This window comes from Planococcus citri, chromosome 5 (assembly GCF_950023065.1).
Source record: "Planococcus citri chromosome 5, ihPlaCitr1.1, whole genome shotgun sequence".
Classification (NCBI taxonomy): domain Eukaryota; kingdom Metazoa; phylum Arthropoda; class Insecta; order Hemiptera; family Pseudococcidae; genus Planococcus; species Planococcus citri.
The window spans coordinates 30,652,678-30,672,610 of NC_088681.1; the positions used below are offsets into that span (position 1 = coordinate 30,652,678).

Sequence of the window (19,933 nt, forward strand, 5' to 3'; positions counted from 1 at the left end):
TGGAATAAAACTAGTGGGTTTTCAAGGGAGGTGACCAAAAATTTGGCGATCAGTAAAAGAAAAAAATAACAATTTTGACAAATAAAATTACGAATTTCTAAAATGAAATGAGATATGAAATAACAAGTTCATCAATAATTGATAACTACCTATGATAATACTCACATCAAGCTTATTAAAATATTGTTATTTTCCTTTTCGAATTTTTGAAAGTTTCAAAATGGAATTTTTTAATTTAGGAAAGGGATAAAAAAAATAGCCGAGCGAAGCGAGTGCAAAAAAAAGTTCAAAAATTCAAGAGGTGAAAAATTATGATGTCGGTAATTCTCAGAAATTTGTTCATTTTTTGGAAATTCAAAATCTACTCTTTCTGTAAAAAATTAGGTATACGTATTTACCTAATAATTTAGCAATGAACTATTTCTGCTATTTTCAACTGTTTCAATGCGCAAAATTTCAATTAAATTGGAGTCCATGGGTACAATAAAAGCTCCGTAAAGAAAGGTATTTTTCTCGTTTTTCAAATCTGATCGTACTTAAATTTTCCTGAACATGGAGTTAGAAAAATCCAGCCGCTTGAATACTAAAAAAAAATCTTTTATGAATTTCAGGCATAATAAATTTTTACAGGCAAATAAAATAATAGATGATCAAAGTAAAATATTTTTTACGCATTATGTATGTATTTGCCCCTGCAGCCGATAATATGCATTATAGTTATAGGCAAACATACTCACTTGAACGCAATCGTTTAGCGTTGTTGACTGCGATAAAGGAAAAATATCTTATTTTTGTAAGAAACATGTAAATAAGACAACTGATGTCAATATGCTCTCACAATCAGATATCAGAAAATTCTAGCTGTTGGAATTTTAGCATTAGGCGATTGTTTTATATCGCTCACATTCGAACAATAATTCTTCATACCACGTAAAAACCATCGGTGACTTTTTTATTTTCAGCGAACTAATCAAACGCAAATCATCGAAATATTCGTGTTACAATTTCCATTTGATGATTTCTGAAATCAAAGAAATAAAAACAGGATCACGTGAATGTAACTTGGTTTGAGTAGCCATCACGGTAACAATATTGTGTCACCTTTTTGCCTCTTGGTCATTCTTTTATAATTTTTATTTTATTTTGATGAAAACTGATAGGTACTTACTTACGAGAAGATGATCAGACTTTTTTGTGTGGTTGTCTCCTCTTCCAGCAAAATTGCTTCAGCATCCTAGATATTTACTTACCAAATTTATTTCACCATAAGAGTTCAAATACCTACTTACAATAAAGAATATCCAACAACACGTACCAAACATCGAACACCTACCTGTGTACCCTCAAAATAAACCAAAATAAACTCACATTTTTTTTTCGTTTTTCAATACGTAAATCACCTCAATCTTGGCTTGTCAGACTCATGCATTCATCCTGGTTCGAATTTTTGTGAATGGTTAAAATATTTTCATTCACCAAGAGCAACCGATGGTTTTCAAATGAATGGAATTCGTAACATACCATACTCATACTCTTACTTGTGCTCGTTGCATTGGCCACATCCCAACAGTGCAGCTTTTATAAGACTTGTTGAACGAAGTGAGCGATGTAGGTACATACTTGATAATTCACAGCCTCACAAGATAATATATACTCTTTTTACTTAGCTAGCTATCAGTCTTCTCTTCCTATTCGAATAAATATCTCAGCATTTGAAAATGCAAGTTCGTGTTGATCTAAATTTTGCATTTCAGCAAGTAACTTCGCAGCAGTCGTCAACTCGACAAAAATAAATCATACGTTGGTAAATTCAAAACACAAATTTAATAGTGACATTTCGATAAAAATATTTTACATTTAGACTACCATACTACATTATGTACATTATTCGTTCTCCGCATTTTTTATACTCGTCGTAATTTTTTTTTCTTTCTTTTGTATTTTTCTATACCTAGAGCACATCATAACGTACAATTATACGAGTATATCTTTTAACATAGGTACAAATACAAAACTACACACGAATTAAATTATAAATTATGTAAATAATGGCAACATCAAAAATAATTAATATCTAAAGGACACCAAGATTTATAACAAACTGAGAAAAAAAAAATCATCGTGTAAAGACTACCTTATTACACACGATAAATGCTGGGCTCGCGTAATGCAATCGTTCCAAAAATACAATATTTTAAATGTTAAAACCAGATTTCTCTCTTTATAATCAAAATGGTAACTTTTTATACGTCAAGTTACATACAAACAATATCGTGGAAAAACTTTGTTCCTTCGTCAAAAAATTCTACTCTCGTGAATCCAAAACAACGCGAAATAAAAAGCGTTAAAATTAATTTAAGTACAAAAGCTTATTTATAAATTTCATCCTATAAATCAATGAAAATGAAAGTTGATTTAAAAAATTCATAGTACAGCTATAAAAAAAATGTTCAATAAGGATTTTGTGCTTATGTAGGTAAGTACGAGTTCAACTGAGGGAAAAATTCGCAAATGCAACGTTGCTTCAAAAATAATTTTTTTAAAATATCTACGCGATAGACCTTTTAAGTAACACAAGAAAGTTTGGCATAGAAGATATTAAAAATAATAAATAAAAAACGTATTTAAAAAATTAATAAATTCCAATAACTTATTATTTAGCAAGAAAACAAAACAGCTCAATTGCTAAGTTTTTTGGTGAAAATCTATTTAGTTTTAATTTTAAAAATTGTAATAGAAGGCGTGGAATTTCTGAATAATAATAATTGTAAAAAAACAAACAAAAATAACGTCAAGTTTTAAGTATTTTCCAAGCATTTTTTTTTAAGCAACTATTTCTACCTTTTAAAGGTTAAACTATTCAACGCCTCATATTACATTTCAAAAAAAAAAAAAAATTAAGTAAAAATAACATATTTTTATTAGCGATGAATTCAGACAAAAATTTCTTTGTACAGTAGACTTCCGCTTATCCGGCTTCCGCTTATCCGGACAGCCGTATTATCCGGACGAAAAAAAATTCTCCTTATTATCCGGACTTTCCGATTATCCGGACAAAATCCGTATTATCCGGACAAGTATACATGAATTACATACGAGTACATACTCAAAAATTTTTGTTATCTTTGTTTTTGGTTTGTTTTTCTCCATTTTGTGAAGAAATAAAATTCATCTTTTGCACATTTCATTAAAAATTACAAAAATACACCATTATCATAAAAAAAAACAGTCATTTTTGGCCAAAAATTCAACCAAAAACATATTAATCCGTATTATCCGGATTTTTGCTTATCCGGACAACCAAATTCCCCAGTTAGTCCGGATAAGCGGAAGTCTACTGTATTTGAATAGGTACATTAAATTATTTTTTTTAGGAGAAAGTTTCCAAAAAATGAAACGCAACATCCCTTCCTCCCATGCTTTTGAATTCCAATCACAAATCGTTCAGGTATAGGAACATTTTTTGTGCAACCAAAATTAATAATTTTCCCCTGCAAAGTTTGAAGTAGATGATCCATTCGACTTCAGAAACTATAATGCAGGCTACAGACACCTACAATCTACTCCTATCACAGCAGGAGGTCGGGAAAGAAAGGAGGGGTTGTGCAGGAACTTTACCTACAATCTTTTTCTTAGTTGAAAAATTTCATCAAATTCAAATGGGTAGGTACTTTTTTAATGACTGCATGTCAATTTTCTCAATCTTGCTTCTTAAAATCATCAATCAAGTTTTCAAAAAAAAAAAAAACGAATTAAAATAATTACTGCATTAATTTTTTTGAAAATTGAAAATGGTCAATTTATTCCATTTTTAAATTTTTAAATTTTCAAAAGATCCAGAAGTTGATTAATTTTTTCTAAAATTAGATTTGCTTGATGAGTTTTTGAAATACTTTTTGATTCCAATTTTGCAAGAATTCAATCAGATGATTAAAAAAGGAAAAAAAAATGTATTTAAAAATTAATTTGATTTTGTAATTTTGAAATAATGAGGACCTAAGAATATTTCAATGGATCAGAATTGATTATGGTTTGGAAGATTGAGCCCTCGAAATTTCTATTTCAAAATCCAAAATCAAAACAATTTTCGAACTAATGAATTTTAATTATTTTTTATTTGTTCGAGAATCAAGTCTGTGACCAAAATCTCTGCTTTTAAGAGAAAAAGAAAAGAAGGGAAAAGAGGAAGGGTTCTAAAAAATTTTTAAACGTATCTGGTACTCGATTTGCTATTTGAAGCTAAAAATATAGGCAAGTAATATCTTAGAGATCAAAGCTCTTGGCAAACAGAGAGACAGAGAAGCTGGATATTTTAAGAGTAGCTACGTACAATCCCAAAATTAATATCGGAACGATATTTTAAAGTTTCAAAATATAAATATTACTTTAGAAAAATCAATTTTTGTGAATTCATCGCTCAAACACTTTACATCGAAACATCCAAAAAGTAATAGAGAGTCAATGCAATGGTTTCAAGGAGGGAGGGCATGAAGGGGGAAATCAGGTAACGCCAAGTAAACATTCATACAACTACACGTACACGATATTCAACATTCACTATAATGCAAATGTTATATCGGCACAGGAAAAAATGAAAAAAAATAACAACTATCGTAAAAGACTACAATAGAAAGGGAGAAAGAGAGAGAGGAAGAGAGAAAGAAAAAAACGTAAAAATATAATATTTAGAGAGACAAAGAGAGAAAAACACACTGAAATAGTATAAAAACGACTAAAAAAAAAAAGTAATTTATAAATTGATAGCGGAGGTAGCAATCTGCCTCCAAATATTTTGTCACATTGAATTATAAGGCCAACTGAAGCTACTGCCACTCAGTAGCATGTCTCTGATTAAGGTTTCTATGGGAGTTTTACCGACTAGTCTGACGAAAAATAGTTGTTCAATGACTTGCGAACTGACCGTCCTCAAGGAAGGCAATCTTAATAATAATTTACCAAATCTGATAGGTTGATTTGGATACTGCGTTCTGCAATATTCTTCTAGTGCGCATTGTGATTTTTCTTGAAGTGATTCAATATGGCCTACGTCCGATAACCCGCACGCGTCTGAAATCATAAAATAAATGAAAGGGTTAGTTGGTATTAATCTAGGTACACAGCTACATATATACCTTCAATAAATAATATTAAGAGTAAGTTGTATCTACAAATATTTAACGTAGCTAAATGTTGTATGTAGGTAGGTATATTTTGATACTGGAGTATTTACGAAATTGTCTTTTATTTATAGATGCCTATTTATTTATTTTTTTTTGAAAATTGTATGTGGTGGTATTGATGGTTGCCTAGAACCTGTGCCTAAGAGTATCGTCAGCAATTCGAAACTCGAAAGCTCATTTAATAAATGTGTAAAGTGGAATCAAACTCGATCCTTTTTTTTTTTTTTTTTTTTTTTTGAATAAACAAATCAAAGGCAAAATACTGACTCAGGTTATCACAGACTTTTCACACTGTTGCAATGTACAAAAGAAAGACAGATAAAACCGATAGAGTGAGACAGAACGAGAGGTTAGTTTAATTAGCACTACGTCCTGCGAGCTGATCGCACTAGCGAGATATTAGCATATTACGAGGGTGATCCCAGCTACCCTTTCTGATAACGTACGTAGACAGGATCGGAATACACTGTAGTAAATAGCATACGCGAAGCTAACCTTCGTACCTTATCTTTTTTTTGGTACGATTTGCAGACTTGGCAGGCATGAGTATCGGCTGCTGCGGCTTGCATATATTTGTACGTACATACGTAGGAGGAAAGTATATGTAGCTTAGAGACCGCTCAATTTCCTTTCGCAGAGTGGTAAAAATTTACACCACTATTTGGCGGGATAAATGTCTTTTACATTTAACCCCTTTCATTGTTCAAGGGTTAGGTATTTTAAGGACGTTTTAGGCAACGGCGAAAGGACGTCGCGAATGGATACAAACAAAGTTATGTTGATTAAGGGGAACAAAAGCGAAGATACTTTGTTACTGAGATAGGGTCATTTTCGCAAAACAAAACTCACAGATAAGCGACCCAACCGTTAAAGTTCACAATTTCCATTGCTCGTCGTCGAGATACCTACTACTATACGAGTATACGGCGTGTAGCAGCGGTAGCGCCGTTTTCTACACAACAATAGTCCACCCGAGTCACCTCTCTTGGTATATCGTTGTGATGCTATGTACCTCTCATCACATTTCCTCTCTAATTTTAACCCGCGTACCATTCTTCTCGCGAGCTAAAACGTATCTATCCGTGTAAAGTGTAAACTTTCACACTACACCAATTGTCCGCTCTTATACGGTTAAACTTTTACGATGTGCCATCGTGTTTCTTTATTAATTTCAAACAACACCGGGTCTGGCCCCAGTTTTGGTTAAATCTCGTGATAACTACGAATATTTCCACCAATAAGTTACGTGTTTCTATACGAATGAAATACTACGAGTGTTCTCGATTGGGGTTTTCGAGGGCTGAAGATTAGCTGCAATGATTGTTTCTCCAGATTTTTCTACATTGTGGTTTGAAGAGGTTGGTGAATTTTTTACAATTCAAATTTGACCCATTTTCGAAGAGAAAATTGCTGGTATTTTCGATTGATGTGGGGGGGGGTCGAGGCATTCTAGAGCTTCCAACGAATTTTTGGATCTTCCAAATTTGAACAATTTCCCTCAAAAAGACCAAAATAAAATTCATCACCTGCCTATAAACTCAGATTTTCACTTTCTGGGCAAATATTTCGATCAATTTAGACACCAATTTTCAGAAGATTTTTTTTCAGCGTTAGAAAAATGAAAATCCTCTGGAGGTTGCAAAATTACACAAGAAGACAATCTCAACTTTTCATGTTCATGCATTTATAAATAGCGAATTTTCAATTTTTTTGAAATTTTTTTCCTCAAAATAATACCGGTTACATGGAGAAGATTTTGGTTTTGAAAATGCAGAACCAAAATGTGAAAATCTGTACTTGAATCGATCAAAAGAAATGGAAGATGAATATGAATTGTGGGTAGGAGCTGATTTTTTTTTGGTCAACAATTCAAGGTATTTTTTTACAACTGGAAGATTTAAAAACCCAGTAGATGCTCCAAAATATTCGTAAGGTCCAAAATAGAGAACAACCCAATTTTCTGTTGTCTATATTACTTTCATTAAAATTTTGAGTTTTTTCATTTAAAAAAATGAGCTTTTGATTTTTTTTAAAATTAAAATTTGGCATCTTGACGGATTTTTGAATGATCTTTCAAGTTTTCTTTTTTCGGTCCCAAAATATGACCACCAGTGTGACTACTTCTTTAGTTACCTGAGCGAAAATGTGATAAAGTAAATTGGACACAGCTCTACAGCAGTAGCTATGTCCCGAAAAAATTAAAGCTTTTATTTCTTCACTTTAGTCGAAAGTACGTGATAAACCTACATACTAAATTTCATATTTTTAGCCCGATTCTCAGAAAAAATTTCATAAGAACTTGAACTTTCAAAAAATTTTTGAAGGCTTTAGAACTACTCAACGTTATCCGAAACAGCTTCGAATCGATTTAGTGTTGGAAAGGGGAGGGGAGGGGAGGGGAGGGGGGATATAAATAGAGAATTTCAGATTTATTACGTTCGATTGGATAACATTTCTTCAAGTTTTCTCACGAAAACATTTTTTTTTTGCCTCGCTTCTCAAGTTTTCGACCAAAGTCAATAAAATGATAAATACGTAGACATCAAGATAGAGGAAATTATCTGTTTCCTTTGATCCAATGTATCCAACAAACAGAGCAGCACCAAAATAAAAATGAAAAAATTTGGATATTTTCAAAAATACCCACGCAATTTTAAAGAGGATGAGATGGGGGGGGAGGTCTACATTTCATCAAATTTTCTGCCTAACATCGAGAAAACATTTGAAACTTTTTAAAAATTCTTAATATTAAAATTTGTCATGTATCCCTCGATTTATTTTTATTATCAATTTGAAAATAAATTTTTAATAATTATTCAAATTATCGAGAAAACATTTGAAACTTTTTAAAAATTCTTAATATTAAAATTTGTCATGTATCCCTCGATTTATTTTTATTATCAATTTGAAAATAAATTTTTAATAATTATTCAAATTTTATAATTAAAAAGAGAATAGATAAATGGAAAATTTCAACACTTGATTTAAAATACATAAAAGGGGTATTTCACCAAATACTTCAACTTTTTCAAAAAGGCGAGAATCAACATTATTTTGATAGATTTCTTTGAATTCCCACATCACCAAAGGAACAAAATAAAAAATTTCAAAATAAGGAGAAAATGAAAAGAAAATTTTAATGTTTGATTGAAAAAAAAATAGAAAACCAACATACTTATTTAACAGATAGGTACCTACCTACACCAATTTTTAAAGAGATGGGAGAAAGGAGGATCGAATTTTTTGCTCATTATCACCAAATGGCAAAAAAAAACAAAAATCCCAAAGAAGGAGAAAATGAAAGAAAAATGTCAAAATTTAGTTAAAGAATTGAAATTTAGAAATTTTTTTCAAATATTTCAATATTTCAGAAGGTAGGAATAAAGAGAGAGAAAACGTTTATATATTTTTTTTTTCAAAATTCGATGCCACTCAAGGCTTTTTGTTTCACAAACAAAATCCTAAAAATTGAGGATAAATATCGATTATTAATGGTTAAAAATTGGAAAAAAGTACAAAGTGTCGAACAATTAAGCAGTTCATTAAGGAAAAGTGAACAACAAATTTCGAAAGGTCCATTTTTGTAGGTCAAAATTTTTTAAGACGCAAAATTTTCAATCTGAAATACATATTTAACTTTAAAAAAATCAATCAATGAATATATGTATGAAGAGTCTGCAATGTCTGCATAAAAGGTTATACCTATAACAGTAGAAAAAATGAAAACAAAAAATAAAAATAAAGGGAGAATAAGATGAAAATTTTTAAAGTTTTATGTGAAAAACTAAAAAATTGAAAAAAAACTTCATAGACAATTTGTGCAAAAAAAAAAAAAAAAAAAAAAATGACAAAACAAAATTAGGATATTTTGGGCACATGTACCTAAAACACAGGGCAACAAAACATAAAAAGGATTGTTTTTAGACACCCTGTGATACCATTTCTACCCAAATATTCAGATTTTAAACAATTTTCTTCCATGTTTCATTTTCCAACCTTTTTTCGTCAGATTTGAAAAAAAAATACCAAAAAAATGCATGTTTGAGTTGAATTGATTTTTTGCCAAAAATTTCAATCTCAAGTAAATTGCATCAAAATACACTCTAATAGTAATTTTCAATTACCAAACGAATCGAAAGCACAAGTAGGTACCTACAATGAGAAAAATTCATGTCACTGCAATTTTCGTAAAATTCGTTCCCACTACCACTCTGATTTTTGAAGTCTCCTATTTTATTCAACCATAGCAATTCCGCACCCTAACGCACGCATAATCGCTCACAGGAGGGGTAAGCAGAGCCACGATACGAGTACGAGTATGTATGCATTTCGAATACCACAACAACAACGACGATAATTACACCGCGATAATTACAACAACAAAAAGAGCCTGTTTGCGAGTACACAATCAACGTGCTCTGGTAGGCTCGTATTATCATATTTCCTATTTCTCATCTCTCTGGTAAACCATGTACACCGCGTGACCAATTGACTCGATGTTAACCCTTTATGATGGTGGCGCTAATTTTGATAGATGAAATTTAAAACTTCTCAATTGAATGTGACCGCAAAACGTGCGCTCATTATTACCCGTTTGCTTATGCATGTCGTCAAACAAAACCTTATATACTTTAGCTCCCAAGTAAGTATATCTAATATAATTTGAATATTACCACGTTGGACTTTTTTTCCTCCTTTAATTTTTTCCCTATCCCGGTTTAGTATTCTTTTTTTTGTGTTTTTTATCCGCATGTATGACCTGCCCGCATCTATACAGTCAATCATCCTATATGCATGTACCATAAAAAAGTCAAATTTATATTACCACGTTCGTTAGCACGGTCAATTAAAATTACGCTTTACACGAATAAATTGTAATTAAATTTTAGTATAATTTTATTCTTTATTTCACCCTGCCCGTTGCACTTTTCTTATTTGGTTTTTACTTTACTTAAACGATGATACAGACACGGGAGTAAATTCGAATTAATATATCTGTATAGACTTGCATTTTTTATGTAGGTACTACCGTACGTACATTCATTTAACGTAACTGCGTCTACATTTATACAGGACAAGAAAAAAATCCACACAGTGGAACTTGAATGGTGGCCAGATTTAAATACAGATACTGTCATGATTAATTAACTTAATTACAACGTATAAACCGATGATGCTTCTCTCTTCGCCATCTGTATTAATGAATGAGACAAACGGTTGATTTTATTTTAAAATACTTACTACTGTTTAATATTTATTAACTCTGGATAGACCAAGTAGCTTATAAGAAAAAAATTATCGCTATACTTGTTTGCTTTGGATTTGAATTAATTTGACTAATTAGGCGATCAATAGAATATGTAACGATACCAAAAGTTACACCGTAATATGGTGTAATGTTATGAAGCAATTCCGAAAATTTTGATATTTTGACAGGTGACATCTTTCTTTAGGGAACTTCTTTCCTTTACTAAATTTAAAATAAAGTCTAGGTATAGGAGGGTTGAAATAGAACTTGAAAAACTAATTAACGGATCTCATAAAAAATATAATTTTAAGCGAAAAATGACCTTTACATATTTTGCACATCTTCTAAAATTTCATTTTCATCTGCTCAAATTGATTTTCGGAGAATTATTGGAAACCCAAAAAAGAGCTACTTTCGACGACTTATGCTTTTAAAGTTTTTATTAAAAAATGACATTTTTATTCATAAAGAATAATTATGAAAATTAGTCCTAAAACTAATATCTGACCCAGAAAGCTGAAATTAGTGAAATTTGATAACTAACCTATTTTTCAGCCCCCTCAGCTCCGACCTTCTGTCTACAAGAATCAATTGGAATAAGTTTCAATCAGTTTTGAGCAACTATAGAATCAATTGGAGGTGGTTTCCACCCGTTTTAAAGCATCTACATAGAAACTTATTGAAAATTTTCCAAATACACAGAAGTGATGAGTAAAAATTTGGTTTTTCGTCAGAATTTCAGAACAGACTCATTTTTTCTATCAAACTTCCTACAAAATCTTGTTTTTTTCTTGTTTAAATTGTCAAAAATTCCTATAAACTGATTCTTTTTTATCAAAATCGTCAAAAAGTCTTGTTTTTTCGCCAAAAATGCAGAATTTTTTTTTTGTCAAATGAACCCAAAAGTCTTGCTTTTTTGTCAAAACTGTATAAAACAAAAATGTTTTAACGAAATTGCTAAAAAACCTGTTTTTTCAAAATTTTATTTTATATTATTTTTTTATAGTAAAATTCCTAAAAACTTGAAAAGTCTTGTTGTATTTTGGCAAAATAAGACAGAACACATTTTTTTCGACACAAAATTGTCACAAAGTCTTGCTTTAATGCAGCAAAAAAAATCTGTTTCATTCTTGGTCACAAAATTACAAAAAAAAAAATTTACTAAAACTACCCTAAAGTGTTGCATTTTTGTCAAAATTATAAAAAAGTACAATTTTTACTAAAAATCACCCAAAGATCCTGTTTTTATTTTTATTATTTTTCCAAAAATCAAAATTGCCAAAAGGTCTTGCTTTTTTGCAAAATTGGAGAACACCTTTTTTGTGATCAAAAAACCAGAAAGACTTGCTCTTTTTGCCACAAAAAATCTGTTTTTTTGGTCACACTTGCAAAAAGTTACCAAAATGCTTAGCATTTTTAATGGAAACTGTAAAAAAAAAACTTTTTCTCAAAATTATCAAAAAAGTCTTCTTTTTTTCAATTTTTAAATCAGAATTGCCAAAAAGTCTTGTTTTTTTGCCAAAATTGCAAAATATTTTTCGTTTGCCAAAATTACCTACTTAAAAGTTTTGCTTTTTTGTCAAAACTGTATAAAACAACCATTTTTTGTCAAAATTGCCAAAATACCTGGTTTTTAAAAAATTTGTATCATTTTTTAAAAGTAAAATTAGGTAATTACTAAAAAGTCTTGTATTTCGATAAAATAAGAGAGAACACATTGTTTTGGGCTAAAAATTTTCACAAAGTCTTCCTTTAATGCAGCAAAAAAATTTGTTTCTTTCTTGGTCAAAATTACACATGCAAAAAAAAAGACTGACAGAATTTTATCAAAACCACCCAAAAGTCTCACTTTTTTGTCAAAATTCCAAGAAAATAAGTACAATTTTTTCTAAAAATCACTAAAAGAGCCTGTTTTTATTTTTATCATTTTTTAAAAATCAAAATTGCCAAAAGGTCAAATTTGTTTTTTTGGTCAAACCCGCAAAAAATTACCGAAATGTCTAGCTTTTTAATCGAAACTGTAAAAAAGAGTTTTTTTTGTCAAAATTACCAAAAGGGTATTTTTTTTATTTTATTTTTTCAATCAGAATTTCCGAAAAGTCTTTTTTTTTGCCAAAATTGAAAACCATCTTTTTATGGGTCAAAATTTCAGAATTTTTAGAAAATTGTCAAAAAGTTTTGTTTTTTAACTAAAACTGTAAGCAATTCTTACACTTAGAAAGTAGTTTTTTTTGGGGAATTTGTTCGGGGGAATGGCCATTTGGAGAATATTAGTTTCAGATATGGCTTGAAATTGCCTGCAATGGACTCAGTATGTCGAAAATTGGATATGCACAAAATTACAGCAGTCCAACTTAATTTTGAAAAGTTTTGTGAAACTTTAAAATTTTTAAAATGAATTGAAACCATTTTCGATTCATTTTTTTCGAGTGGGGGGGGGGGGGGGGTGAAAAATAAGGGATATTGAATTTTAGACCAAAATTAATTTCCAAAAAATTGTAAAATTCGAAAAAAAAACTTCTCATAGTTAGCGCTTGAGTGTTTCCTGGAGATGTATTTTAGATTATTCTACGTCGATTTATACATGGCAGAAAATTAATCTTTGGAAAAATCGTACAGAAGGTCACGTTACTCTGAATAAATGCTGAAATTTTGTACCACGATCCCAAATTCTCACAGTCACATGAGATATCGATACGATAATAAGTATATTTTCATCCAACACCACCCGTAATTTCGATCCATTTAGACCTACTTAATGACAACAAAAACCTCCCTCTGCCAGAGGCAATCTGCTCCTTACTGGGTGTATCGTAGCAATAAATTTGACACTGCTAGTTGAACATTTGTAGCCACACTACAAAGAAGGCACATGCCAGATTTATTCTTCACTTTTTACACAAGCCTACGATAACAAACGTAACACTTGCAGCGGTCACTCGTTCGTAGGTACTCGTACAAAAAACAAAGCCTAGGCGAAAAAGATCACTCTGGAGTCGAATTTACTACTTTACAACCACTGCTGCATACTTACTGTTCGCATACAAATACGTTGTCGGATCGATGATTTATTTATGTTAACGAATCGCACTACTAACATAATGAATTTTGCAACGGCGCAGCTACTCGTACACAGCTATAGGTAGGCATGCCATAGAAAGAGAATTGGCGCATGGTATCGGCGTGCCCGAAAAGGGCACACAGGGCACACAACACACACACAGTGTTGGCGAGAGAGGACGAGAGAAGTCACGCCATCTCCACCAAAACCAAAAGCAAACCAACTCGAATAACATAACAAGTTGATGTTTTGTACAAACGGAATAGAGTACTATTATAGTAGTGCATACTATACGTATAGAGGTATAGAGCTAGAGATAGAGGCGAGAGGAATAGAGGATACACATCGGCACACACACAGATCTACACGCTATGAAAGTAATATGAGAATATAACCTGGGCCAGAGGCAGGTCGACAGGTCTGTGACCCCGAGTAGTCATACCTGTCCTTAGGCTCTACCACACAGTACGTTTACGCTCACGTACGAGCATCTACAAACGCGCTTCTCTTAACATATTATATACCTCCTTCTATCTTATAATCAAGGTCACATCAGATAGGCAACTTAGCCTCAGGCTTTTCGTACCTTATAAACCATTTAGAGTAAGTATGAAATACGATAGATAGAAGTGGAGGAGGAAGAGGCAACCTGGACGCTTTGTCGTCGCATCCGTACTCCGTACTCCGTACTCCGTAGTACCGATACCGCGAAGAGATTTCGGCCAAAAAGTCGTACGTAAGGTACGTAAGTTTACCATTTCAGTTCACCCGAGAGTCAAGCTCTTTTTAAATGTTTAGTCTCGAAGGCGATGGCGAAGGCAAACTGTGCTAATACAGTAGCAACTCAGTGAGCGAAACATGGCCGGGTCAAACACCCTGCAAATGTCAACCGAAATGTCACGACCTATTTAAAAGCGTAAAAAGCCGATAAGCGTCGCTGACTATCGTCTAAACAATGCAAAATGCACGCGTGCTACAAATGCTTACATCGTCGTCGCATCGTATCGCCATCCGATGTTTTCAGTTTTGACTTGGCACAAAATCAATCACGACCATCGCGTCGTTCTCTTCGTGCATTTCGAGCGACAAAATATGCACCGCGTTCGAAATATCTCGAGTGATCGTCATTTTTGTTGCTGAGTCTCGTGAAAGGGAGGATTACACGGAGATTCTATCTGGCAAAAAAGCTGGCAAACTGTAGAAAGGGAGGGATTGACTCGAAAATAAATGAAAAAGTTATACTCTGGATGGATTTTTTGAGAGAAATATTTTTGAGTTGTTGAAAAAAAGACTGACTGAAATCAATTTTTTAATAATTTTTTCATCGATTTGAATTTTGGAAAATTTTTTAAAAATCAAAAATTGACCTTTTTTTTAACGATTTATGAGTTTCTTTGAATATATATATTTTATTCAGTAATAATGATGAAAATTGGTTCTGAAATAAATATCAATCTCTCCTCGATCGAATTTCGTTATTTTCGGCCATGCTGGAGCCTCCAGCGTAATTTTCGATTTTTCCAGAAATCTTGAATTTCTCCATATGGCGCCAAAATCAATTTCTGCAGCCAAAAATTGCATGTCTAGATCAAAAAAGCATGCAAATCTATATCAATAGCTAAAGTTACAAGTGCTAAAGTGCATTTTTCAATTTTTTGGCGAATTTTTCAAAATCAAATTTGGGCCAAAAATGAGGAAAAAATCAAAATTTTACCAAATTGACATAGAAAAAGCTGGAATTTGAGATATACTCTATTTTTGATCTGCCAATAAATTGACTGGAAACAGCTTCGAACCGTTTGAGTAATTCTGGAGTCTCCAGTAGATTTTTGAAACTTGTAATTTCCATAAAATTTCACCAATGTAAACGAAAAGCCAAAATTTTGTGAAAAATTGAGTGTAAAGGTCAAATAGGTCATCTACGAGCACCAATTGCAGGCATACGTGCTGAAATTGATTTGGACAGATTCCATTGGCATTTTTTGGACAACTCGAATTTTCAAAAAAATCACTAGAGTCTCCAAAACCACTTGAAACCACTTTCAGTCAACTTGGTAAGTTGAAATTTAGGTGCAGAATAAAATTCGGGTTTTCATACTTCATTCGGTGAAATTTAGTGGAAATTTCAAGTTTCAAAACTCTGCTGGAGGCTCCAGAACTACTCAAAAACGGTTCGAAACCGTTCAAATCACGTTGGAGGGTCAAAAATAGGGTATATCCCAAATTTAAGTTGTCTAGGTCAATTCGGTGAAAATTTGATTTTTTTCTCATGTTTAGCCCAAATTTGATTTTTAAAAAATCATCAAAAATCGAAAAATGCACTTCAGCAGTCGAAATCTTGACTAGTGATATATTTTGGGGCAAACTCTCTCGATCTAGCTTCAAAAATTACACTTTCCAGAAAAAAATACGTACCTCTAAAAACTTTAGGTAAATGACACTGTCAGTGGAAAATTTTCTGCTCTACAGTTTCATTTTTTTCCATAGAATTTTTAAATTTTCAAAAAATCGATATTTTTGTGGTGAAAAATTTGAAATTTATTAATATTTTTTCATGACAAAAAATTGAGACTCCTGCGAAAAAAAGAAGAAGAAAAAGAAACAAAATCGTAGAACATGAAATTCTTTTCTTAGAACACTTCATTTTCAACATACTTAGGTAAATTTGGAGCAAAAATGAAAAATTTTGAATGTTTTTTTTTTTGTTGACGTATTAAATGGGTTCCTCAGGTACTGATTCGAAATCACTCATTGATCAGACTTTATAATGTATCAACAAAAAATGGGGCTCTTTGACAATTTTGACAAAAAAAATACCTATTCATCATTTTTCAATTTTTTTTTCTTTTTAAATTAGAGAGTAAGTCAAAAGGGCTTTATTTTAAAAAATGGACGAATATTTCGAGTCAGCGATCTCGACATAGTGATAATTACTTTAGGTACCTACTAAACCATCAAAAATAGAATTCGTAAAAAAATTCAGACAAATCAGAGGCCTCCTCATAACTGATTCGAATTGAAATAAAATAAGCCAAATGCGAGTAAAAATAGACACTCAAAATCACAAATAAATTTTCTATAATGAAATATATCTCCAATCTCACATTTGATTAACGTAGGCGAAAATTTTCTGTTTCTCCCCCTCCCCCCCCCCCATTCATAAAAAAGGGGGAAAAATCGAGCTACTGTTCAACATTTAGTTCAACTTTGTAAGTTGGAGATTAAAAAAAACGTAAATGAACATTGAACATTTTCGAAATTTTTCAAAATAGAAATTTGCATCCATATGAGTCGGCAATGAGAAGGTTCATCCCCCCCCCCGAAAAAATCCTGACCTAAAATTCCAAAAAAATTATAGAAATTAAATTTAGATACCTGGAGGTTCTGAAACAACTCAAACGCAGTTGAAAATAACTTCAACAGGCAGCTACATTAATGAATCAGGCATAGGTATGCATTTTAAAAAATCAATTTCAGTTGAATAAAAGTGTAAATAATATTCTGGGTAGGTACGAAAAATCCATATTTTCAAAAATAGAAATTGAGTTTAATTTAAAATGGATACAAAAAATTTACCAAAATAGATTGTCTAGAGTATTTTAATCCAGTTTTACAAAACTTCTGATTGAAGGGGTGTAACATGGATTAAAAATCACAATACCTATTCACAATATCAAAACCATAAAACATTTTCGGTTTCACTTTCACAATGAATACCAAAATTTCAATTCAACCCACTCGTTCGTCTGTTTTTCTTCGTATTATTCTTATTCGACCGATGCAAAACGCCTCCAAAAACTGGCATGAATAAAATAATACATCTCGAAACGCGCGGCCTGATTTAATAATGAAAAACACCCTTTTCATCGTTGGTGTCAGAATACTCAAGTAGAAAGAAGGAGAAGAAGAGAGGTAGACAGTGGCGAGTTAATTGCGCGACCGTTGGCGAACCACTGTTGTTGAAAATGCTATGTTTACAGAAAATATATTACAGGCTATAGGAAAAATTTACACGATACTGGGATATAATGAAATTTGCGAAACGATTAATAAGAGACATGAAAATGAGAACGAGCATCTTCGCCTACCTCCTACTCCCTTTTTCACCCTCACTGACCCCCTGTGAGTATAGATTTCGACGGGTATAACGAATCGAATACGGTTATCTGTTCGCAGAATACGAAAGAGAGCTAATTCAAATTACCGAGGAGTGGCGCGAAGACGACATTTACCACTCGGAGTCGAGAGCATAATTTACATATGAACGGTAAAGGAGAGCTAGTAGAGCTCTGGCAAGGGATTCCGATGCCGATCTACGCCTATAGTGGAGAAAGCTCTTGGGTGTTTTTCTCGAAAGGAGAGAGCTGATATTGCCAGCGATAGGACGACGGACGATGGTCGCGCGAAAGGCTCTCAAAGGCTGTCGATTGAGCGACCGAGGAGTCTAATGACGCATGTGGAAAAGGTTAAAAGATCGAGCTGTTTGGTCGACGACGTTTGCCACCGCACGATACGACGACGAGCGATGAGGCAAGCCTTTTATACTTTGTATAGGGGGTGTGAACTTGGCACGAAGCCTTTTCTTGGCCTGAAACCCTTTCGGGTAAAGTTGTGTTTTACGTCTTATAAATACTAACGAGAACACGCGCTGGGTTGGACTTGGGAAAATGTACTCGATATGGTCAACATGCCAAAATAAACATCTTCTCCGACCAAACGACCAAAAAACCTTTTTCATCTCGTTATAACAAAACGTGTCAATTGCATTTATCTACAGACCAGAATTTATATACTATTGGGTCGAATTGTAGTACAATATACCACTCGTACTATAATGAAAGCTATTAAAAAAACCCCAAGAAGAAGAAAAAAACAAGAGCGAGAGAGACGATGAAGAAAAAAGCGAATTGTATTTCTTTTTATGTATAGTGAGATTGCTGAGCTGATGTTCGTTGGACGATGGAATGTTATTTTTCGGTAATTATGTCTTTAGTCAAGCTCGCTTTTTCGAGCAGTCATTACAATCACCTTCGGTCTTCGTTGAACTGACCGACGAGTTTGATGGTTTGTCCTTCCGATGGTCAGCGTTCGAGTCGATGAGGGGATCTGCGCGCCGAGCTCAGCCGTTTATACGCTGTCAACCATCATCATCGTATGGTGTCGAGAAGATGGAGAAAATTATAACGAGATCGTCGTCGTATATAACACGACCACCGTACGTAATATGCTTTGGTACGCCTTGTCGATTAGATATGGGAATCGTACCCATATACGAGGTTGTTTATCTATTCACTGCAATCAAGGTCGCTGACATCTTACTATGTATGTATGACCTTTATGGTTTGGAAATTTTAGCCTGGCCAAAAATTATCTGCCAAAAGCGTCCATTGGTGTGAGTAATGAGACTATATTAGATAATAATTGTTGTTGTTTTTTCGAAACTTTGTAAAGTCTACCTGATTAAAATGTTTCATATTTTTAGTAACTGGAGGAGAGGAGGGGAGGGGAAGAAGGGGTGTTGGATATTGAATAAAAAATTGCACATTTTTACCACGTGTTTTTTGAGATCATTTCGCTCTAATTTTTTATTAGAGTCGATCTTTCTGAAAAAATTGTGAATTCGACCCACCCTAATGCACAATGTTTTGCATATTCACTGATTGAAGGGGGCTGAAAAATCAAAAATTAAAATCTTAGAGCAGAACCAGACTATTTTTACCTGCAATTTGAGTTACCTATTAAATTTGAGTTTATGGAACAATTTGCTGGAAATGTGGTTAATTTTTAAAAAAAAAATTGTGAAATGCTGTCAAATTATATACTTTTTTTTTGCGAAAAACTGAATGATAGATATCTCTATAGGGATTAGGTATTGATCGAAAAAATGTATATTTTCAAAGTTTTTACGAATTAGAAATTCTTGGCAAATAATGAAGAAAGTAAGTTTATACTAATTGACAAAAAAATTTCTGCTTTGGACACAGAAAAATTGAAAGAACATAACTTTACCTATATCACCAGACCAAATTTCAAAATGCTGAATTTCATTTCACGTTTTTTGGCAAATTCCTGGAAATTCGAACTAGGCCTAAGTATAGGCCCTTTTTCACGAAAAACTCAAAATTTGATCAAATTAAGATAGAAAGGTGAAATTTTTACGCCCATATTTTCGATCTCCTGAATTGATTTAACAGTGTTTTTGAGTAATTCTGGAGCCTCTTGCGGATTTTCGGATTTTCCAGTTTTGGGAAAATTGCTATCTTGGCAGAGCCAAAATGAAATTTAGCACCTATCAACTCAAATTTATCGTTGTTGGGGTTCTTTTGATTGATTTACTCAAGTACAAATTTTCAAAAACCATGTCTGCCAGTTCAAATCTAATAAGCATTTTTTTTTTTTTTTTAAAGAAAAATAAAAAAAATCCAAAAATTTGTAGAAAGCAGC

The 19,933-nt window shown here is 32.5% G+C and overlaps 1 protein-coding gene across 3 annotated transcripts in view; it reads right to left on the reverse strand.

Moving 5' to 3' along the window:
- Positions 1-1,805: 1,805 nt before the first annotated feature.
- The window catches only part of svp (COUP transcription factor 2), a 126,141-nt gene continuing 108,013 nt past the window's right edge, over positions 1,806-19,933 (reverse strand). For all 3 annotated transcript variants that reach the window (XM_065368566.1, XM_065368565.1, XM_065368567.1), the window contains exon 5: positions 1,806-5,067. In XM_065368566.1, the coding sequence (XP_065224638.1) occupies positions 4,796-5,067 (272 nt within the window). In that variant the 3' untranslated portion in view covers positions 1,806-4,795. The remainder of the gene's footprint in view (positions 5,068-19,933) is intronic.